Genomic DNA, 21,066 nt, shown 5'->3' with positions numbered 1-21,066 from the left:
ACGTTGCCTCCTGTTACCTTTCCTTTTCATCTACCATTCCTTGGAGTAAAGATGAAAGCCATAAAGCATAGTCCCATATAGGGACTGAGGCAGGTGATAAAAGTAGATGCGAGAGGTGCTGGAGGAATTTCTGACCAACTTGTTTACTGAAGATGTGGAGTTCTACACTGTCAGAGTTCACCTTGGCAAGATTTTCAGAGGAAAAGAAGATATCATCAGACTTCATTCTTTTCTTGCTTAAGACGTTTTTACCAATGAAGAGTGCTTCAACTTCAGTTGACTCAAAAGGACCTGTACAGGTCATTGGCTAACAATTAAGTTTGGGATGCCATTTGCCTTTCACTATCCTCTTGAGTTCTTGGCATTTTAACAGACTACCTATTTGACCTAAGAGAGAAAAGGTATTTTTTTAAAATACCTTGTTGTGAGTATTTCAGGCAAAAGAGCCATACAGAGATGCTCTTTCACTATCCTCAGTGGGATACAGAAGATAATTGGAAAGGTAAAAGTATGAGAACTGACAAGTTGTCACGGAATTAACTAGATCAGTTAATGCCCGTGACAGGGGGCAGTAGGCCCCTGCCTTCCCCACCCCCCGCCTGGGCCCACAAAATGGGAAGGTAGGGGGAAAAGGAAAAAAACAGCGGCAACAAACTATGGAGGTAAACTTATTTTACTAACTATGATATCGGAATGCAAAATAATACAATATAATACAATCTAATTGGAATTGAGACTAATAAGTCAAACAAGATATGAGAGAGAGTTCCCGAGACCGAGTCAAACCTGAAAAAGCTTGGAACGGCTAGGAAAGCACCCTCCAGCACCCACTGCCAGGCAGTAAGAGACCGTCCCCCCGGAAGGGTCAGATCCCATGACTTCCGTAATGTATAGGGATAGGTACGTAGAGTTAGAGCATTAACACTTTAATTCCAGTACATGATGTTTTGATGTGGAATATTGAAAATCAAATAAAAAAAAAAACCAAAACCATGACATTCCACCCCTTATTCTACATCGCTACATCATGCTTTATATATATATATATATACACATACATATACAAACAAACAAAATGATTACAAATGCATCACACGCACACGTCTATATACATATACATAGAATTACTGTCTGCACTCCCCCAGCATCAAGTTTCCTTGTGGTACACATTGAACATCCCCATTTTCCTGCATTACCCACCAAGTAGATCCAGGTCCTTGGGCAAAAACAGTACCGCGGAGAGGTTTGCCCTTTCCAGAAGCTGGAAGAACCCAAACTGCTTTTCCCAACATGCTCTTTACATGTACAACAGGGACCTTATCTCCCTCTACGGTATGTAGAGAGCTGGGTTGGGTAGGACCATCACGATTGATAGATCCTCTGGTATTGACTAACCAGGTGGCTTCTGCCAAATGCTTCTCCCAGTGCTTAAATGTTCCGCCACCCATTGCTTTCAGCATTGTTTTTAACAACCCATTGTATCGTTCGATTTTACCAGAGGCTGGTGCATGGTAGGGGATATGGTAAATCCACTCAATGCCATGATCTTTGGCCCAAGTATTTACAAGAGAATTTTTGAAATGAGTCCCATTATCTGACTCAATTCTTTCTGGGGTGCCATGTCGCCACAGGACTTGTTTCTCAAGACCTAAGATGGTGTTTCGGGCGGTAGCATGGGGTACTGCATATGTTTCAAGCCACCCAGTGGTCGCCTCTACCATGGTAAGCACATAACACTTACCACTGCGGGATCGTGGCAGGGTGATATAATCAACCTGCCATGCCTCCCCATATTTATACTTTTGCCATCGCCCTTCCTCCCAGAGTGGTTTCATCTTCTTGGCTTGTTTGATTATGGCGCATGTTTCACAGTCATGAATAACCTGTGCAATTGCATCCACAGTTAAGTCCACCCCTCGGTCTCTAGCCCACTTATATGTTGCATCTCTCCCCTGATGGCCTGAGGTCTCATGAGCCCACCGAGCTAGAAATAATTCACCCTTGTTCTGCCAGTCCAGGTCTATCTGAGCCACCTCAATTTTGGCAGCTCGGTCCACCTGGTGGTTATTTTGCTGTTCTTCAGTAGCCCGACTCTTGGGCACATGAGCATCTACATGGCGCACCTTTACAACCATATTCTTTATTCGGGCAGCAATGTCTTTCCACAGTTCAGCAGCCCAAATAGGTTTACCCCTTCTTTGCCAGTTATTTTGCTCCCACTGCTGTAACCACCCCCACAAAGCATTTGCCACCATCCATGAGTCAGTGTAAAGATAAAGCATTGGCCACCTCTCCCGTTCAGCCACATCCAAGGCCAGTTGGACAGCCTTTACCTCTGCAAATTGGCTTGATTCTCCTTTCCCTTCAGTGGCCTCTGCAACTTGTCGTGTGGGGCTCCACACAGCAGATTTCCATCTGCGATGCTTTCCCACAATACGACATGATCCATCAGTGAACAGGGCATACTTTCTTTCATTTTCTGGTAATTCATTGTATGGTGGGGCCTCTTTAGCTCGTGATACTTCTTCTGCTGGTGATGTTCCAAACTTTTTACCTTCAGGCCAGTCCATGATCACCTCTAGGATTCCTGGACGGCTGAGGTTCCCCATCCGCGCTCGTTGCGTAATTAACGCAATCCACTTACTCCAAGTGGCATCAGTTGCGTGATGGGTGGGGGGAACCTTTCCTTTAAACATCCAGTTCAACACTGGTAGTCGAGGTGCCAGAAGGAGCTGTGTTTCAGTACCGACCACTTCAGAAGCAGCCCGAACCCCCTCATAAGCAGCTAAGATCTCCTTTTCAGTTGGAGTGTAGCCCTCTTCCGATCCCTTGTAGGCCCGACTCCAGAATCCCAGGGGTCGGCCTCGGGTCTCTCCTGAGGCTCTTTGCCACAAACTCCAAGTGGGACCTTTCTCTCCAGCAGCAGTGTAGAGGATGTTCTTTATATCCTGCCCTGTCCGTACTGGCCCTAAGGCCACGGCACGGGCTATCTCCTGTTTAATCTGTTCAAAAGCCTGCTGCTGCTCAGGGCCCCATGTAAACTCATTCTTCATTCGCGTCACATGATAAAGGGGGCTTACAATGAAGCTATAGTTTGGAACATGCATTCTCCAAAAGCCCACTACACCTAAAAAAGATTGTGTCTCTTTCTTACTAGTGGGTGGAGACATAGCGGTGATTTTGTTGATCACATCTGTCGGGATGTAACGACGGCCATCTTGCCACTTTATACCTAGGAACTGAATCTCCTGAGCAGGTCCTTTCACTTTGCTCCGCTTAACAGCAAAACCAGCACGCAGAAGAATCTGGATTATTCGCTCCCCTTTTGTGAAGACTTCTTCTGCTGTATCGCCCCACACAACGATATCATCAATGTACTGCAAGTGCTCAGGGGCACTGCCCTGTTCTAATGCAGTTTGGATCAACCCGTGGCAAATGGTTGGGCTGTGTTTCCACCCCTGGGGCAAACGGTTCCAAGTATACTGAACACCCCTCCAGGTGAAAGCAAACTGTGGCCTACATTCTTTGGCCAAAGGAATGGAGAAAAAGGCATTAGCAATGTCAATGGTGGCATACCATTTGGCTGCTTTTGATTCCAGTTCATACTGGAGTTCTAACATGTCCGGCACAGCAGCACTCAGTGGGGGTGTGACCTCATTCAGGCCACGATAGTCCACCGTCAGCCTCCATTCTCCGCTGGCTTTACGCACTGGCCATATGGGACTATTAAAAGGCGAGTGAGTTTTGCTGATCACTCCCTGACTCTCTAGTTGACGAATCAACTTATGAATGGGGAGCAAGGAATCCCTGTTGGTGCGGTACTGCCGTCTGTGCACTGTTTTTGTAGCAATTGGTACCTGTTGCTCTTTTACCTGTAGCAGTCCCACAACAGACGGATCTTCTGACAGGCCAGGCAAAACAGACAGCTGCTTAATGTTGTTTGTGTCTACAGCAGCTATTCCAAAGGCCCATCGATACCCCTTAGGATCCTTGAAATGCCCCCTTCTGAGGTAATCAATACCAAGTATACATGGAGCCCCTGGACCAGTCACAATAGGATGCTTTTGCCAGTTCCTACCAGTGAGGCTTATCTCGGCCTCCAACACAGTCAATTCTTGAGAGCCCCCAGTCACTCCAGAAATATGGATTGATTCTGTCCCTTCATAAGTTGAGGGCATCAGAGTGCACTGTGCACCGGTATCCACCAATGCCTTATATTTCAGTGGTTCTGATGTGCCAGGCCATCGGATCCACACAGTCCAATAAACTCTATTATCCCTTTCCCCCCCCTGACTGAGGGCAGGGCCCCTCTATTCATTACCTGTGGTAACCGGAGCAACTGCACTGGCGGTTGATCTGCCTTGTAATTCTCTCACCCGTGCTCGTAGTACATGAGTAGCTTGGTCATGCCACTTCCTCATGTCTTCTCCATGGTCACGTAAGTAACGCCACAAGGCAAGTCGCGATGTAGGATTCCTTCCTGGAGCTGGAGAGCGTTTGCCTCTAACAGCTGAGATTTTTGATTTTGCACCTGAGAAGGAGGGTTCATCGTCTTTAGTTAGTTGGATCCACACTTGTTCCATCATCTCCTTCATCTCCTTCAGTAGACTCTTTTGACTATTCTGATCTTCATCAAGCGTTTCTGATACTTCTACAGGTTTGTCACGATTCATCAGTGAAGACATTTGCTCTCGCATTTCATTCAGTTGCTCCGTCATTTGTGAGATGGCGGCGATGGCGGCGCGAGTTGGGGGTAGCTGTTGTTCATAGCTTTGGAGCATAAGAATCAATTCATAAAGTAAGGGGCTTCTCTGTTGGTCCTGGTATCTGTCCGATGCTGCCAATAGTGCAGAGGTGTATCTGGCTGGTGCTGTTGATGTGAGTTGCTGCCACATTTCACGCGTTGTTCTCACTCTCTCAGGGTCATGGCCTTGTGGGTCGTTAAAAACACAGTTCGGGTCATACAACATTTCCACCACGGCTATTTCCCTCAAATACTGGATACCCTGTTCAATTGTATCCCACCTTTTTGTCATAGGCTTCAAGCCGCTTTTGAAGGGGTACCTTTCCTTCACGGCTGTTAATACTCGTTCCCAGAGGGAGGCAGCCCCATCCAGACATCGACTAATTCCTCTGTCAATAGCTGGATCTCTGGCAATGGCTCCTAGTTGGCGGGCTTCATTACCATCTAGAGACAAGCTACTGGCCCCGTCGTCCCAACAGCGAACTAACCAGGAAACGATAGTTTCATTTGGGCGCCGTGTAAATTCCTTTCTTGAGCCTTGGATTTCAGTCATCTTCAGAGGCCGACGAGTAGTAATAGAAACTTCCTCTTCATCACTCTCTTCTGCATGTCTCTTAGTTTTTCCTTTTGCCTTTCTTGATGTTGATGGTTTCGAGGAGGGCCCCTCACCTGGATCTTCCTCCACCTCCTCCTCCTCTTCTTCTTTTTTCCGTTCTAGACGTGAGGACACTCGTTTCCATTTCTTGCCCTCCACAGGGGCAACTGATATTGTTACTGGTGTCTCCTGTAATTGATCAGATTTGACTTCCCCTTTGGCTTGAACCTCAGCTCGGAAACTCTCTCTCTCCAAAACAGTATTATATAGGGCACGGTAAGCACAAGCCAAACCCCAAATAAGTTGTACCTCCTTAGATTTACCTAAGCCGCACTGCCCCTGTCTCAGATACTGGCTAAGTTTCTGGGGATGCCACAGATGCTCAAGAGTGAAATCCCATGACATTGTGGGTCCCCATTCTTCTAAGATTTCTCCTAAATCTCTCCATATTCCCTGCCAGTCAGTATTCTCTGGATTTGGAGGAGACTCCTTCTGCTTAATCATAGTCCTTATAGTCCTGTATAGAAATAGATTCAGGAAGACTGATATGAACAGGGCTGCTACGCCCGTTACGTTCACAAGCATTTGAGTTAACTCAGCATTGGAAAAATGTTTGATAAACCAAAAGGAAAACTTGGAAACTGGTTTGAACACCGTGTGGTTTGTAAAATCAGCTATTCCATTTGGGATGTAGTTGCTTGTGAAATTAGCCATTCCATCCGGGATGCAAGAGTCAAAATTCATATTAAACATTGCATATAGGTACCAAGATAGGTACCATACAGGCGTCTCCATCAGTGCCTTTATGTAGTTATATACGTACACCATTCCACAACAAGTAAAGATGACATTGATGATTCGCCAGTAGGTCGCGAGAAACACCATAGCTTTTAATCCCTTACTCAGCGTTTCCACGAAAAAGAGTGGGTTCATCGCTGGTTTCTGCTCAAAAAGGGTTAATGAATTGAAACTAACAAGAGGGGGGGGAAGAAAAAAAAAGGCACTACTCAGACTAAGCAGTGCTCAAAGTTTATAGATATCCCAGAATACTGGCAGTACGCCTGGTCTTTCAAGGTCAAGTTTTCCAGCACAAAAACCTGAACTACTGATAATGCTCCCTAACGAAGCTGCTCTCTAAGAGCAGAGAGCGAGATTCGTTCTAAGAGCCAAAAAGCAAAAACCAAAAAGCAAAAGGCAGCTATGCCCGCATTCTCCACCAAAAATCTGTCACGGAATTAACTAGATCAGTTAATGCCCGTGACAGGGGGCAGTAGGCCCCTGCCTTCCCCACCCCCCGCCTGGGCCCACAAAATGGGAAGGTAGGGGGAAAAGGAAAAAAACAGCGGCAACAAACTATGGAGGTAAACTTATTTTACTAACTATGATATCGGAATGCAAAATAATACAATATAATACAATCTAATTGGAATTGAGACTAATAAGTCAAACAAGATATGAGAGAGAGTTCCCGAGACCGAGTCAAACCTGAAAAAGCTTGGAACGGCTAGGAAAGCACCCTCCAGCACCCACTGCCAGGCAGTAAGAGACCGTCCCCCCGGAAGGGTCAGATCCCATGACTTCCGTAATGTATAGGGATAGGTACGTAGAGTTAGAGCATTAACACTTTAATTCCAGTACATGATGTTTTGATGTGGAATATTGAAAATCAAATAAAAAAAAAAACCAAAACCATGACACAAGTTGATAAAAAGACAGTTTAGTACATAGAGGAAAGGTTGCACAAAGAAAAACAAAAGTAGTTCAGACACTGCCTCCCATTAGCAGTCAGATACTCAACGATGAACTGAGAAAGCGAGGCCCATCATTTGTAGTGTTTCGTTAGGAATGCCAACACTATCACTGCTAATATTTCACCTTTCCTTCTTCTTCACCTCAGTTTCTAGTGCTGAGCATGATGCCATGGTATGGTATGAGACATTTCTTTGTTCTCTTTGGGTCAGCTGTTCTGCTTCTCTTTCTTGTTTCCTTCTAACTCTTCCTATACTCCCATTTGCTTCCAGGCAAGGCAGCAGAAGAAAAGGTCTTAACTCAGTGTAGGCACTGCTCTGCAACCACTGAAACCAACTGTTATCAACACTGTTTGTTGTTACAAATCCAGAACTTAGCAACATACTAGCAACAGAACTTAGCAACAGGTAAGAAAGAAAATTAATTCTATCCCAGTCAAAATTAGCATATACCTAAATTAATCTTTTTATGGGAAAGATTTAAAAAGATATGAGCTGACATCTCTTGTTCCTGGAATGTCTTTAAAAAAAAAAAAAATCTACATCAGATTAATTTGTAAGTCTCTTGACCATTCACAGAGTATTTATCTTGGCATTATTTAGGGAAGGTCACTTGGAAAGCTCACTTGATATCTACTCACATATCTAACTTTCCCATAAAAGCTGCTTCTGAAACTCCAGAGATTGAGAAGAAGCTTAAGGAGAGGCTTGCTGAAGTGGTGTCAGATTGGTTTGTATTCATAATATAAGATTAGTCTACATTCTAGTAATAATGTTTTGTGCCAAATAGTTCATTTTCATGCTCCTCATGCATCATGCTTTAGGAAACAAAGCTTTCAAAACTACTCAACACTAATACTTTTTATCTTGCCTCAAGCTTGTTTTTACCTGCTTTGTTTAATTTCAAGATGGAGTGATGGATGTCTTAAAACAAGCAAACAAACAAACAAACAAAACCAAGTTTGTTTTCCTTTCCTGACAGAACAACACATGATCAATTTTCATTAAAAAATATGTATATACACCATTTCTTCTAATATTCTGTGTAGAAAGTGTGATACATTTATGAGGAAAAGAGTATTCTAATTTTGCATGATTTGAGGCAATTATGAGCTTTGACTTTTCTCCCAAGGGAATTCTGGTGCATATCATGCAGTTAATGCTTTGTCATAAAGACTGTACCATGACTGCAGACTGAACTGTCTGTTGCTGTGTTCCACTGATAGAATAGGGAAATGGAAATTTAATCAGAGTCCTAACTAAAATTTTAAAAATTACATATATGTTAGAGTTCTGTAGACCTTCTGGAAGTGCATACACTACGCCGTAAGAGGAATGAGGCCTTTAAAGATCCTGGCCCAGATATGATTTGACTCATAGAATTACAGAATTGCAGGGGTTAGAAAGGACCTCAAGATATCATCAAGTCCAACACCCTGTTAAAGCAGGTGCCCTACAATAGGTCGCATAGGGTCTTTAATGTTGCTTTAGAAGGAGACTCCGCAACCTCTCTGGGCAACCTGTTCCAGTGCTCTGTCACCCCTACTGTAAAGAACTTCCTCCAAAAGTTAGTATGGAAACTTTTGGGGTATCAAACACTCCTCCCAGCTTTGTATCATCAGCAAACTTGCTGAGGGTGGACCACATCCCATCATTCAGATCATGATAAAGATGTTGAACAAGACTGGACCCAGCACTGACCCCTGGGAAGCACTATTAGTTGTAGGTCTCCAACTAGACTATGCATTAGTGATGACAACCCTCTGAGCATTGCCACTCCAGTTCTCAACACACCTCACTGTCCACTCATCTATCTCACACTTTCTAAGTTTCATCACCTGGAAAGGTGATGGAACAACTTATTCTGATGTTTTGGGAGACGGTGTCAAATGCCTAGCTGAAGTCAAGGTACATGACATCCAGTGCTCTTCTCCCATCTATTCAACTAGTGATGACATCATAAAAGGCTATCAGATTATTCAAGCATGATTTCCCCTTGGTGAATCTATACTGTCTACTCCTGATAAACTTCTTCTCTTCCAATTGTTTGGAGAGAATATTCAGAATAAGTTGTTCCATCACCTTTCCAGGGGCAGAGGTGAGACTGACTGGTCTGTGGTTTCCCTGATCCTCCTTGCATTTTTTGAAGACTGGAGTGACATTAGCTATCCTCCTGTCTTCAGGCACCTCTCTCATTTGCTATAATTTTTTGCTGGCTTTTTAGTCATAAAAACTACTGAAGAAGTCTAGTGGAACATATACATATGTGTATGTATATATATTATGCTCTTATTTAAACACAATGTGTGATGTTAGTAAGGATGTCTTGGGAGTGTGTTGGGCTGGTGACTAAACACTTAGTTTAGATTCTTCCGTACCAGCAAAATTATTACATTCTTTCTTCCAATTCATCAATCTTGTTTTGGGTTTCTTCTTATTCCTGAATCTGTTACATCTTTTACACAGTTGTTTTTTGCTATTCCAAGCCATCACTCCAAAAGAAATGCCTTTTATTTATTTCCACAAAAAAACAACAGATACAGAGAGTATAATAACACTATTTGACAAAGCAAATTTTTAGCTCTAGAACGCTATTTTTCAACATAGTTATATATTTTTCAACATTAGTTATATATTTTTGCCAGCAATGTGTAAGAGCCTGCATGCCATGCTCATTAAAATCTACAGGGCCACCTTGAACATGATTTGTCTTTCATCTTGTTGTTGCCACTGCTGAAATACACCACCGCTGCATTGCTATGCACACATCCTCTAGTTCCTTTAAAGGTTCAGCAAATGTCAATGAATGTAAGTGGATACCTTTTTTTTTTTTTTTTTTTTTTTTCCTGGAGGAATTCAATCCCATACCTTTGCTTCATATGTACTTCTATGCCAGACGCCGTTCTGTCAGACTGCCCCTCTGCTGTCATCTGTTGCACAGCAACAAACTATAATGGAACATTTGTGGAAAGGTTCAACCCCCACTGTCATACCACCTACAGCTGCCTCTGACTTTGTGGGCCAACATCACAAAATAGGAGGCATCACTTTCAGAGCTGTCTTCAAAATCTGCTACTTCATCTTTTTACTCTATCATTTTGTACCTTCACAACAGGTTTCCTCACCACTGTGTAACGAGATTTATCCACCTGGGGATTAAAATAAGCCCTGTAAAAATATGCAAGTTAAATGTGAAGCTTTTGATTGAGTCTTCAGTCTAGTGTTGAAAGTATCTTTAATTTTATGCAAATGCTCATCTCTGTGTCAGAGGAATCTTTTTTAAAAAAATCTAATGAAGCTTAGTTTACATATTCATTACAAATATAATAAAATAACATAATAAAAAATAACTTTTGTTTCAACACTGTGCTTGAAATGGGTATCCATTATTAGGGTTTTTTGCTGAATCACATTTTCTAGAGGAATCTAGGTCACATCAAAAAAGATGATTATCTTTCACTGAAAATTTTCTCTCTGCTTTACTATTAATATTCTATAATATTTATTTAAGGTTTGAGATTCCATGCAAGGAAAAATACTAATCTTCCAGGAGAATAGACAGCCCAGTATTTTTCTCCTTTTAGTGGGAAAATTGCTCTGAAAAAAAATAATCTGAAAAGAATATAGTATAAGCTGCAGATGCATCTGTATTAATACTATTTGATAATATGTAGAATACATTACATTATTATAATAGTTCATAATTTATATTATTCAGTATTTTACTATTACATTTTTCCCACTTGGTAACTTCCCAGCATCTACATCTCGATGGTACCTTGCTAATCATGTATCATATATACAGATATGAAAGCATGATTTAAGCAAATTCAGTAAATATCTACAACTCATCATAATTCTGATATGCACCATATTCGTATTGCAGCCCAAATCCTTCCCTGCTGCTACCATTTTAATTTTAATGAAAGAGCTACTTACTAGTGCTATGATTTTGAAAAAAGACAAGCAAAAAGAGGAGGTGAAGGATATGCTCTCTAGCTCCTCTCTGCTCTGCTAGGTCAAAATGGACAGTTTCCTTCTTCCATTAGATCAAGGCTTTGCACAGAAAAGGTAGGGGATAAATTCTTTCTTAAAAAGAGGAATGAACAAATTCAATCTTCAGAAGGGAATGGAGTGTGGCTCAGATGCATTTAGCTTGACCTGCAACAACCTGCCTTTGGCTATACCATGGAGCGAAGATGAAGTGACCTGGTGTCAAACATGCCTTCCTATAAGTACCAAGGAGTAGTTACTGCACAAATTTCTACAGCAAAAACAGTGGCAAGTTTTCTCCCTACATCTAGAAGAAAAAATAAAAAAATAAAAAAAAAAGAAGAAGGAGCCCCATCAGTTCTCAGCTAGAGTGCAACAGATTGAACATATTTTCTAAGACAGTGTAATTCCACTGTTTCTTCAGCTCTTCCATCCAGTTTGCCTTATCTTCAGATATTTTCATGATTTGATGTCAGTGAATTAGCTGACATATGAGTCAAACTCCTGTGCAGATAATAGGCAATCTGACACCTAAGGAAATGAAACTCAGTATCTGATTCTGTATCAGAGCTGCATGACTTACAGGAGAACTGTGACCATCAAAATGTTTTATAGTAAGGAAAAATGTGCTTGATCTCAAATTTTCAGTCTAGGTGGACTTGAGGCTGGTAATAAAATGCCAAAAACAGAAAAAGCTCACTTCCTTCCTTGTTTTCTTGCAAATGGTACACCGTGAAGTCCTAAGCTGATTGATGAAAATCCCGTTTCTTTGTTTGGTCCCATGTTTACTATAGAACATGACACAACTGCTTTTCTTCAGCTTATAAATATTTGTAACAGCAGATGTTCTGCAGATGGCTTATCTATTGTAGCAACTCCTATTTACCTGGCTGGTAAATTGCACTACATCAAATGAAGGCAGTTTACAGGAATTTTGACAGGAATTAGTGGGACACCTATTTGCTTCCATTTTTTTATTCTTTTTCTTTATTTTATTTTATGAATTAAGTGTCCCACAGTGATTGATTTTTATTATTTTTTTCCCGGCTTGGCACGTGTTTGTGAGGTGTTATTAATTATTTATACCCATTTGTTTTGTCTTGTTATGTTTCCTGGTTTCAGATTTTCTGCAAACCAGGTCTCTTATCTTCAGTTGCTTCAGGTTTCCCGGTGTGGCCCACACTTTAGTCTTTCAAATCTGAGGGCTCATAAATGAAAGGGGCCTGTGGCTACTTTCCCGACCTTGTTTGTAGATTCTGATTAAAATAATATAGGGAGAGATTAAGAAATTCAGAGCCAAGAATGAGAGAAAATCTCAATACATTTCAGCAGAGGTTTATTTTGTATCTATCTCGGAACACTTCCGTGGAGTCAGTTTGCAATGACATCATGTTTGTCATGAGCTGAGTCTGTAAAGTCGCATGTAAAAACAACTTCCCACCTTAATGCTATCAGAATATAGAGAAGCTGTGTTTTCAGTTTAGACAATTTTAAAAGTGATTGCAGTTTGCCAAGCTTCTAGGTGTGCTTGTATCTAGCATTTTTACTTTATTTTTTTAGTTAATCTCAAACAATAATAATAATAATAACAGCAAGCACTGAGGGTCTCTTTAAGAGAACGCTTTGGGTTTACACATTTTAAGGAGAGGAATCAGTTCATAACGATAAGTGAGTGCAGTGATGTTACTTGGGGACTGTACAATCACAATATCAGACACATTTCATTTTATTAACAAAATGGTTCTTTTTCTTTCCATCTCTTTAACAGCCAACTCTGTAAAACCAACCTGATTCAGATATCCTATAAGAAAGTCCACACTGGGGAAACAAACAAACAAACAAAACCCTCCACAACTTCTTTGTTGTTGTTGTTGTTAGGTTTTTGTGGGTTTTTTGGCTATATTTGGTTTACAAAATTCACCTGGTTGCAAAGATTTTAAACACTACTGCTGTTACATTTTCTTGAGTGTTATTGCCAATAAACAATGGTATTAATTTGTCAGGTGTGTTTGATTTGTTAATGGAAACTGGAAGGTGGAGGAGCGTTTCTCCTCCGTTAAACTTGCCTAACTTCCTAAACTTGCCAGAAGCTTCCGGACTCCAAATGGTAACATCAGATGATGCTACTCTTTATGTCTGGGGACAAAGACTATCATCCTTTGGCAGGAGACTCAGTTTAAGAAAGCCATCCAGTACTGTCTGTAATAATATTTTTGAAACTAGTCTATTCATGTTTCTCATAAGGAAGAACAAATCTTGACATATGAAGGATAGTAGGCAAGTGGGAGTTTTGGTGGTGAATCATAGAATCATAGAATGTCCTCAGTGGAAAAGAACCTTAAATATCATCTAGTTTCTACACCTAGTTTTCATGGGCAAGGTCACCAATCACTAAATGAGCCACAATCAGTTTGGACTTTGAACTCTCAAACAGAAGATAGATGCAGATAGTTTGAACTATTTTTATCATATTTTTATAACATCCTGCATATTTTTATAACATCCTGTTTTGTTCTGAATACATTAATTAATGAAGAGACATGACACAGAACTTCTGGTTGAAGGCTGACTACATGTTTTGATTATGAACTTTGAATTTTTAGATTGGAGAATGTGGAGTCTTGGGATTCCTGAAAGAAGAGGAAGTTGAAAGAAAAAAAAAAAATGATGTCAGAGAGGGAAAGAGGCCTTGAACAGAGAAAAAGATTCTAGAGATCAGATAGCTGCCGTGGACGAGCACTGGTATAGGCTTGGGGATGGTAAATGGTATTGTGTATGAGTGGCCATCCAGCACAAGGCTCCTGACTTCATGCCCAGTCTCCTTAGGCCAGTAGTAACACTCTGCAAGAATGTGCACCTGGGACCTCAAGAGGGTAGAGCTCAGAGCAGAGAACAAGTGAGATGGGAGATCATAATGTGAGGTCCCAGGTCGGATCTCACTGGTGCTTAATTAGTTCCAGCATCCAGATCCATCACATGCTAGGCTGTGCTCAATTTCACCCATGAAATACTATTCAAAATTACAGGTCACGTGCAATTTAAAACTTCTATTGTGTATATCCCTAAACCTTCATGCTCACTGTAAAGGTATTAGCATAAAATAAAATAAAATAAAATAAAATAAAATAAAATAAAATAAAATAAAATATGTATTTTTTTAAAATTGAAGTTAACACATTCCAACTTAATTTATAGTAATGTTTAGTCAATTTTTAAGGTAGAAATTCTTCCTTTGAAGTCCTATTTTGATAAAAAGAGCCAAGCAGCACAAAACAAGTATCTGCATCTATACAATGACTCTTCATTATCTTGAACTGCAAAAAGTGTCTTGTATTGGCTCTAGTCCATGTGGAAATCTCTTTTTTTTTGTCTTTAAATTTGATCTCTTGACTTTGAGGGCTGTCAGTCTGTTTATCACAGCTGCTGAAAGAGAGTAATGGTCAATGGTATAATGTTGTATCTTTTAAGATTGTACTCTCTAATGGTGCTGTAAATTAAATTGTTTTCAACTTATTAAGTTTAATATAGTTTGTGTATGCCAGATGGGTTTTTAGAGACCAATGAGAACAATTTCTCAGCAGTTTTAGAATGGAAATATTAAAAAAAAATCATGCTGTTTCTTTGTGGCTGGGCTTAATGTACTGTAAGTTTCTAGTCTGTGATCCCAGTCCGAATAGAACTCAAAAGCTGTTATGAATATAAGAGTTAGGTTCATTGGCGGCGGTGCTGACTTTTGATTAATTCTGTAAGTATATTATGACTGTAAGTAGGAAATGCGTTATATTTTATCAAATATCCTGGAACACTATACATAAATCAAATAAGTGTTTGCCATTATTTCATCTTAAAGGATGCTTGGATCAAATTCTATTTTTTGTGGAACATCTTTGAAACATCAAGGGTTATTTCATGCATCACAGCAACAAACACACAGAGCCCTACAGAAGAAAAACAAACGCGGTAAGTATGATTTGTGCATGAATCTGTACCTGGGGATGATTGAGAAACTGACTGAGAGTTTATGAGCTGGGATTAAAGGGAGAAGAAGAACATTTAGAAAATTTTATAGTGGAGCTCCAATACAGGGCACTTGGCCAGGAAGACTGAGCAGATGAAGCCCTTATCCTCCTGTGGTACTTCAACCACTCTGACAGCTACAGAAGGAACAACACAGAACCAAGGCGGAGTACTACAGGAGGAGAAACACAGAGCACATTAGGGGCTGCAATAACCATGAATGTAGAGGTCAAGTTCCTTTGTGCAGCAAGGATGTGCAACACATTCACTACCCTGGACTCCAGGAGAGCAAATTTTATCCTCTTCAGAGATCATGGGATAAAGCTCTAAAAGGAATAGGGGCTCAAGAAAGCTGGTTAATATTCAAGGATTACCTCCTGCAAGCTCAGAATGCATCCCAACAACGGGAAAGTCAGGCAAAAATGCCAGGAGGCCTGCATAAGTGAACAAGGAGATCCTGGCCAAATTTAAACACACACACACACACACATACACACACACAAATAAATAAAAAATAAAAGGGTGAAGTCAAAGATCTGAGAGGAATACAGGATCATTGTCCAAGCAGTTAGGGATCAATTTAGGAAAGTTAAAGATCGGGTGGAATTGAATCTCATGAAGAGCATCAAGGGCAACAAGATGGGCTTCTACAAGTGCCTCAGTGACCAAAGGAAGACCCACGAAAATTTGGGCTCTTTTCTGAAGGAAGCAGGAGGCTTTTTCACTTGACATTGAAAAAGGGAATATGCTGAATTCCTTCTTTGCCTCCGTTTTGTCAGCAAGACTGGTCTTCAGGAATCCAGGTCTCAAAGGTTTGGAAGAAAGGCTGAAACAAGCAAGATGTGTCTTTGGTAAAAAAGAATCAGGTTGTAGAATAATGGAGCAAACTGGACATTTACAAGTCTATGAGCCCTGATGATATGCACCCATGAGTGCTGAGGGAGCTGAAAGGTGTGACTATGATGTCACTCCATTCCTGGTCTAGAAACATAGGTAAGAATTTTCCATGCTGGAGTCCAAGACAGTCTGAGTAAGAACATAAGTTCACTACCTATCGAAAAAGAAGCTTAGTGATGCTTTGGAAGGAAAGTATGAGGGCTACTCCAAAAGTAATACCTCCTGTTTTATGATGTTGGCCCAGATGTCAGAGGTAGATGTTAGTGCTACAGCACTATTATGAATTAGGGTAATGGAGAGGGGAAGGAGGGCAATAGAAAAGGTAGGAAAGAAGAAGCAAGGAGTCTTTGTTGGAAGCAAGAGGGAGTCATCACCATGGATCTAACGTGGTTCGTAGTGCAGTCATTGATCTTCAGTAGTGGTGGGTCATCGGGCATTGTTCCGTTGATGACAACGGTGACCACACTGATGATGGCCACTTTTCAATGGTATTACCAACTTATAAATAAGTCCAAAGTGGTTAAGTCAGTTCTTTTTTGGAGTGACTCTTTTTGGAGCTCAAATCCAAAGTGGTGCCACTCCTTGGAGTGGCAGCTTCTGGCTCTGGGATCTCAGCAGAAACTCCCTTGTTCCTATCTTCCTGGCCTTGCCAGCAGATAAGAGAAAAGTTTGACCTTGCCAACTTGTATCTTGCCTTCACAGGATATAATGGTATCATCCCCCATAGCAAACAGGAGTTATTTGGTCACAGGCTAGATCTTCTGCCAGTAAACAGTCCTGAGCAATCTCTTTCAAAGGCAAACAGCTCCAAAGAAATGCTTTCAAATGTAAAATTGTCCACACAGTGATGTTTTTTGCCTCAGGGCAACACCCATCTCTCATCTCCTAGAGTCTTATCACAAGAAATACCTCTGAAAGCAAGCTTTAAGCCAGAAAGCAAAGAAGGATTCATACACACCAGTACAAGCTAGAGTCAAATGGCAATCCAAGTTTTACAAATATGGCTCTGTAATACCTAACACATGCATGAACTCTTAACTGAAAAGAGAGTTATGCAGATATGGAGAGATAGCTACATTAGATAAGTATGTATTCTACAAATTTACACCACTGCAAAAAGATTTTTTTTTTGAAAAAAAAGTTACTTTTGTGAGAAATGTAATGGTACTGACATTGTATAGATGGTTGAAAGATTAAAGATATTTATCTGTACATTATTTATATGTTTCCATACTATCTTTTCTCTGTTCCATGCTACATTAAACACATTAGTAACTTTCTAAAGGTAATATGTATGAAATAAACATAGCAGCAATTCTGGAAAATGTGTTTTTCCTTTGGAAATACAAAGAGAATAGAAATTATTATTGGTGCAAGAAATTATTTGAAGTGTTTTCTTTTTGCTTCAAAACAGTTTCTTTAGATTTCACTCTCATATCTGCATTTCTAGGATATTGAAACAAATAAAGCAAAGCTTTCCCAATGTCTTCCATAAAAGAGAAAATTCACCAAGATAAATATGTTGTTTCTGAAATGCCTTCATGTATTGAAACTTCTGATATTTGATTTACACTTTGGAGTTACGCACTACGATATTGTATTTTTCGTTGATTTTACCTATCCTATATGAGTTAAACTTCTAAATATGACTTCATCAGTGTAGAATATCATTTTTAAATCATATGAGGAAGTCCACATTTCATGTAATTTCAATGACTTCTACTTATTTTAATTTCTCTTAAACATTCAACAGTTTAATGGAAAAAAATGGAAGTTTATGATTTTATTTTGTTTCCTAGTATTTCCCATTTCACATCAGAAAAAATATCTATGTATGCTCTCTAACCCTAACATATGACACAATCTGGGCCCTGAAATACCTGGACTGTTTAAAAAAATAAAATAAAATAAAATAAAATAAAATAAAATAAAATAAAATAAAATAAAATAAAATAAAATAAAATAAAAAATAGAAATTACAGGTCTTGAAAGTTTCCTTATAGGCTGGCTTTTATGTACATCTGCATCAAGGCTTTTAATATTTTAACTTAAATGAAAAGAACATTTGTCAGAAAACAAAGAAGTTTTGAAGCTATTGTCACTATTCAGTCTTGAGTGATACATACTGAAGAAATAATAGGGATTTCTACGTTTAAAATATAAGACAAAACAGATGTTGCAGTAACTTTTAATAGTTTTTGAAATGAAAAATGAGTTAAATCCTTTCATTGCACTGAAGTCAGTGGAAATTAAGATTATCTTCTGCAACATGGGTATGGTTGGGTTTTTTTTTGGTTTTTTTGTTTGTTTGGTTGGTTGGTTGGTTTTGTTTTTGTTTTTCCCAACAGGATCATTAAGACTTCTGCTGGGGATTAATTTCCTGAATCAAATCAAATCAAATCAAAATAATTTTGATAATGACTTTCAGAAGGCATAAATAGAGAAAGAAAATATATTCTAATCTGTTGTCTTGGCATGTTCGTTTGTGTTTTTTCAAATCAGACTATGTCTCTCTCAGTGGTACTCCTCTTTAGTTCTCACGGTGCTTAACAGTTTTTAAGAAGTAGCGGAGGTTACTGAAGTGTTAACAATATTTCACCAACAAACAAACAAACAAAACAAAAACAAACAAAAAAAAATAGAATGTGTAGAGAGGCAGAAAAGATGCCAGAAGTAAGAAAATATTGAATAATTGGCCTCCATAAACACCTGCTCAACAATTTTTTACTTGGTCAAGTTGTAAACATTCATTAAAAATCAATTATAAGATTGCTGTAATTCCAGAAAGCACTCTTCATTTGTAGTCTTTATCTTCATCATGTAATGTGCCACTCAGCTTCCCACTGGTGCAATTTAATTTTCAGGAGACAGCAAACATATTCTTTAGTACTTTCCCAGTCGTAATGATAGTATATCCTCCATAATACGAGTTCATAATTGCACAATTTGAAAAATACCTTCCAGGTACTTTGCTTGTGTGAGATTATGCTTTGTATCTATGACACACTGTGATCATTTCTTACCAAAGCAAAAATGAGATATCTATCCAGGTTTGTTGCATGCTCTTTTGTTGATGTTTTTGTTTACTTTCAGTGAGAGGTAGAGCTGTCTGAAATAAAGCTGCATATTTTCCAAGTTAAGTTTGAAATTTATATCAAAGCAGGAATTATTTGAATATTTTAAGCCGTGCAATAACAGTGTACTCTATATGTGTATCTGTCTGTGTACATGTGTGTGAAGATTTACAGAAGTAGACCAAACCTTTTCCAAACAGAATGCATCACATTCTTTATCCAGAGCCATTGACATGAAGTATCAAAGTTAAATTAATACAACTCTATGCAAGTGCACCATAATGCTTTCATGAAAGTACCTGAAATTCGGTATGAAGATGGTGATTGCAGAGACATTTGATTTCCTGTTCTTCTGCAAAATTCAACTAATAAATCTGGAATATACTTCATTTGCTTGCTTGATCTAAGATATGTAGATTGTGCAAATTTCAATAAGCTCTAGCATGCTAATATTCAGAGAGTATAAATTATGACATTAGCTTGTTCAGCCAGGGAAATGATACAGATCCTGGAAAAAAAACTGTTTAAGACTTAAAGACCAAAATATATGTTCTTCAAAAGTGCCATCCTAAGGGCTCATTTAAATGAAGGAAGAGCATAAAAAAGACCTGTAAGAAATACTTGATCTCTGTATGCTTACTAAGAAAGGAAATTACTGCTAAGAATTACTTTGACAGCTTGTAGACAGCAGTGCCTTCAGCATCTAACATGTGACAGGTGACCAGGCATACAGGGCATTTTTTCTGCAAGCACCTATGGACATTTTCAATGGCACGTTTGCATCTCCCAGGCATATTACTCTGCATCCTGGTCTCTTGGAATTTCCTCCCAAGACATCTTCATGAACATTAAAGAAGGGGAAAATAAGTTAATTGTCTGGACAGAGTTCAATTTTTTTTATAAGTCTAAGCAATATGTATTCAAAATTTATTAAACGTACTCTGTTCTTTTCTTTGTGATTTTAGAACCAGCATTTGAATTCAGTGAGCAGGCAGGCACAGTTTCTGCTTAAAAGAGTTGGAGAAAGAAGTTAAATAATGATTTAAATGCTTTCCTTACTTGTATCAGAAGCAATACTAAAAAAAAAATTGTGGGTTTTTTTTTTTTTCAAAATCAGAAGTTAAGTCCAGCTTCTGACGTAAAACCAGAAAATGTCAGTCATTAGTTCTCTTTACAGGCAGTGTTTTAACACTGGTCATATAGAAATTGAAGCCAAGAAACTAATAGGAAGAGTCTACGCTCTGTGATACAAAAAATAATACTGATCTGTGAACCTCTGTCTCTTTGCAGTAACCAGGATCTGCTTGCATAAGTGTAAGGCAATATGTCAGAGCAGAGCGATGGTACTACAGAGAAATTTCTTTCTAGCATCTTCTTTGAGGATGACTTTCTTCTTCCTTTTTGTATCTTTCTCATAGACACAATTAAATTTCCATCATGATTGCTATTTCTGAATTGAAGAAAATATAGTTCAGGGGACATAAATACCACAATGGACCAGAAAGTGATCATCCCATTCAAAAGTCAGTCCAATTTTGCTGTTTTATATTTTTTATCAAAATCTTATTCAATTTTTCTGTTTTTAAAAGGTGTCTTGAAAATAGCAACTGTAGTTGTATAAATACAGATTCTCTCCTTTGAATAGTTTTGAAGTGCTGTGTCCTTCCATTTTACTCCATGTAAGGGTGGATTTTAACTCACATATCTTTAGGATGTTTAGGTTAGATATTAGGAAGAAATTCTTTGCTCAAAGGGTGGTGGAGCATTGGAACAGACTACCCGGAGAAACAGTGAGTGCCCCATTCCTGAAGGTGCTTGAGGGCACATTGGATATGACCCTGGGAAGCCTGACCAAGTGAGTGGCAGCCAGCCGACAGCAGGGGGTTGGAGCTAGATGAGCTTTAAGGTCCCTTCCAATCCAAGCCATTTTATGATTCTATGATCTTCTGAGTTTAGAATTGTAGTCTGATTTTGTGAATTTTATTTTTATTTTTAAAA

The 21,066-nt window shown here is 39.4% G+C and overlaps 1 protein-coding gene across 1 annotated transcript; it reads right to left on the bottom strand.

Moving 5' to 3' along the window:
• Window positions 1-4,310: 4,310 nt before the first annotated feature.
• Window positions 4,311-6,923, bottom strand: LOC149912903 (uncharacterized). The gene has a single exon (XM_090131660.1). It carries the CDS (start codon window positions 6,270-6,272, stop codon window positions 4,311-4,313), a length of 1,962 nt encoding a protein of 653 aa, XP_089987786.1. The 5' UTR covers window positions 6,273-6,923.
• Window positions 6,924-21,066: the final 14,143 nt, after the last annotated feature.

This window comes from Phasianus colchicus, chromosome Z (genome assembly GCF_987193195.1).
Source record: "Phasianus colchicus chromosome Z, bPhaCol1.hap1.1, whole genome shotgun sequence".
NCBI lineage: Eukaryota > Metazoa > Chordata > Aves > Galliformes > Phasianidae > Phasianus > Phasianus colchicus.
This window is presented reverse-complemented; position numbering and strand designations above follow the sequence as displayed.

Excerpts from the sequence above, each read along its gene's own strand:
- LOC149912903 (XM_090131660.1), bottom strand. The coding sequence starts at position 6,272 with ATGAACCCACTCTTTTTCGTGGAAACGCTGAGTAAGGGATTAAAAGCT.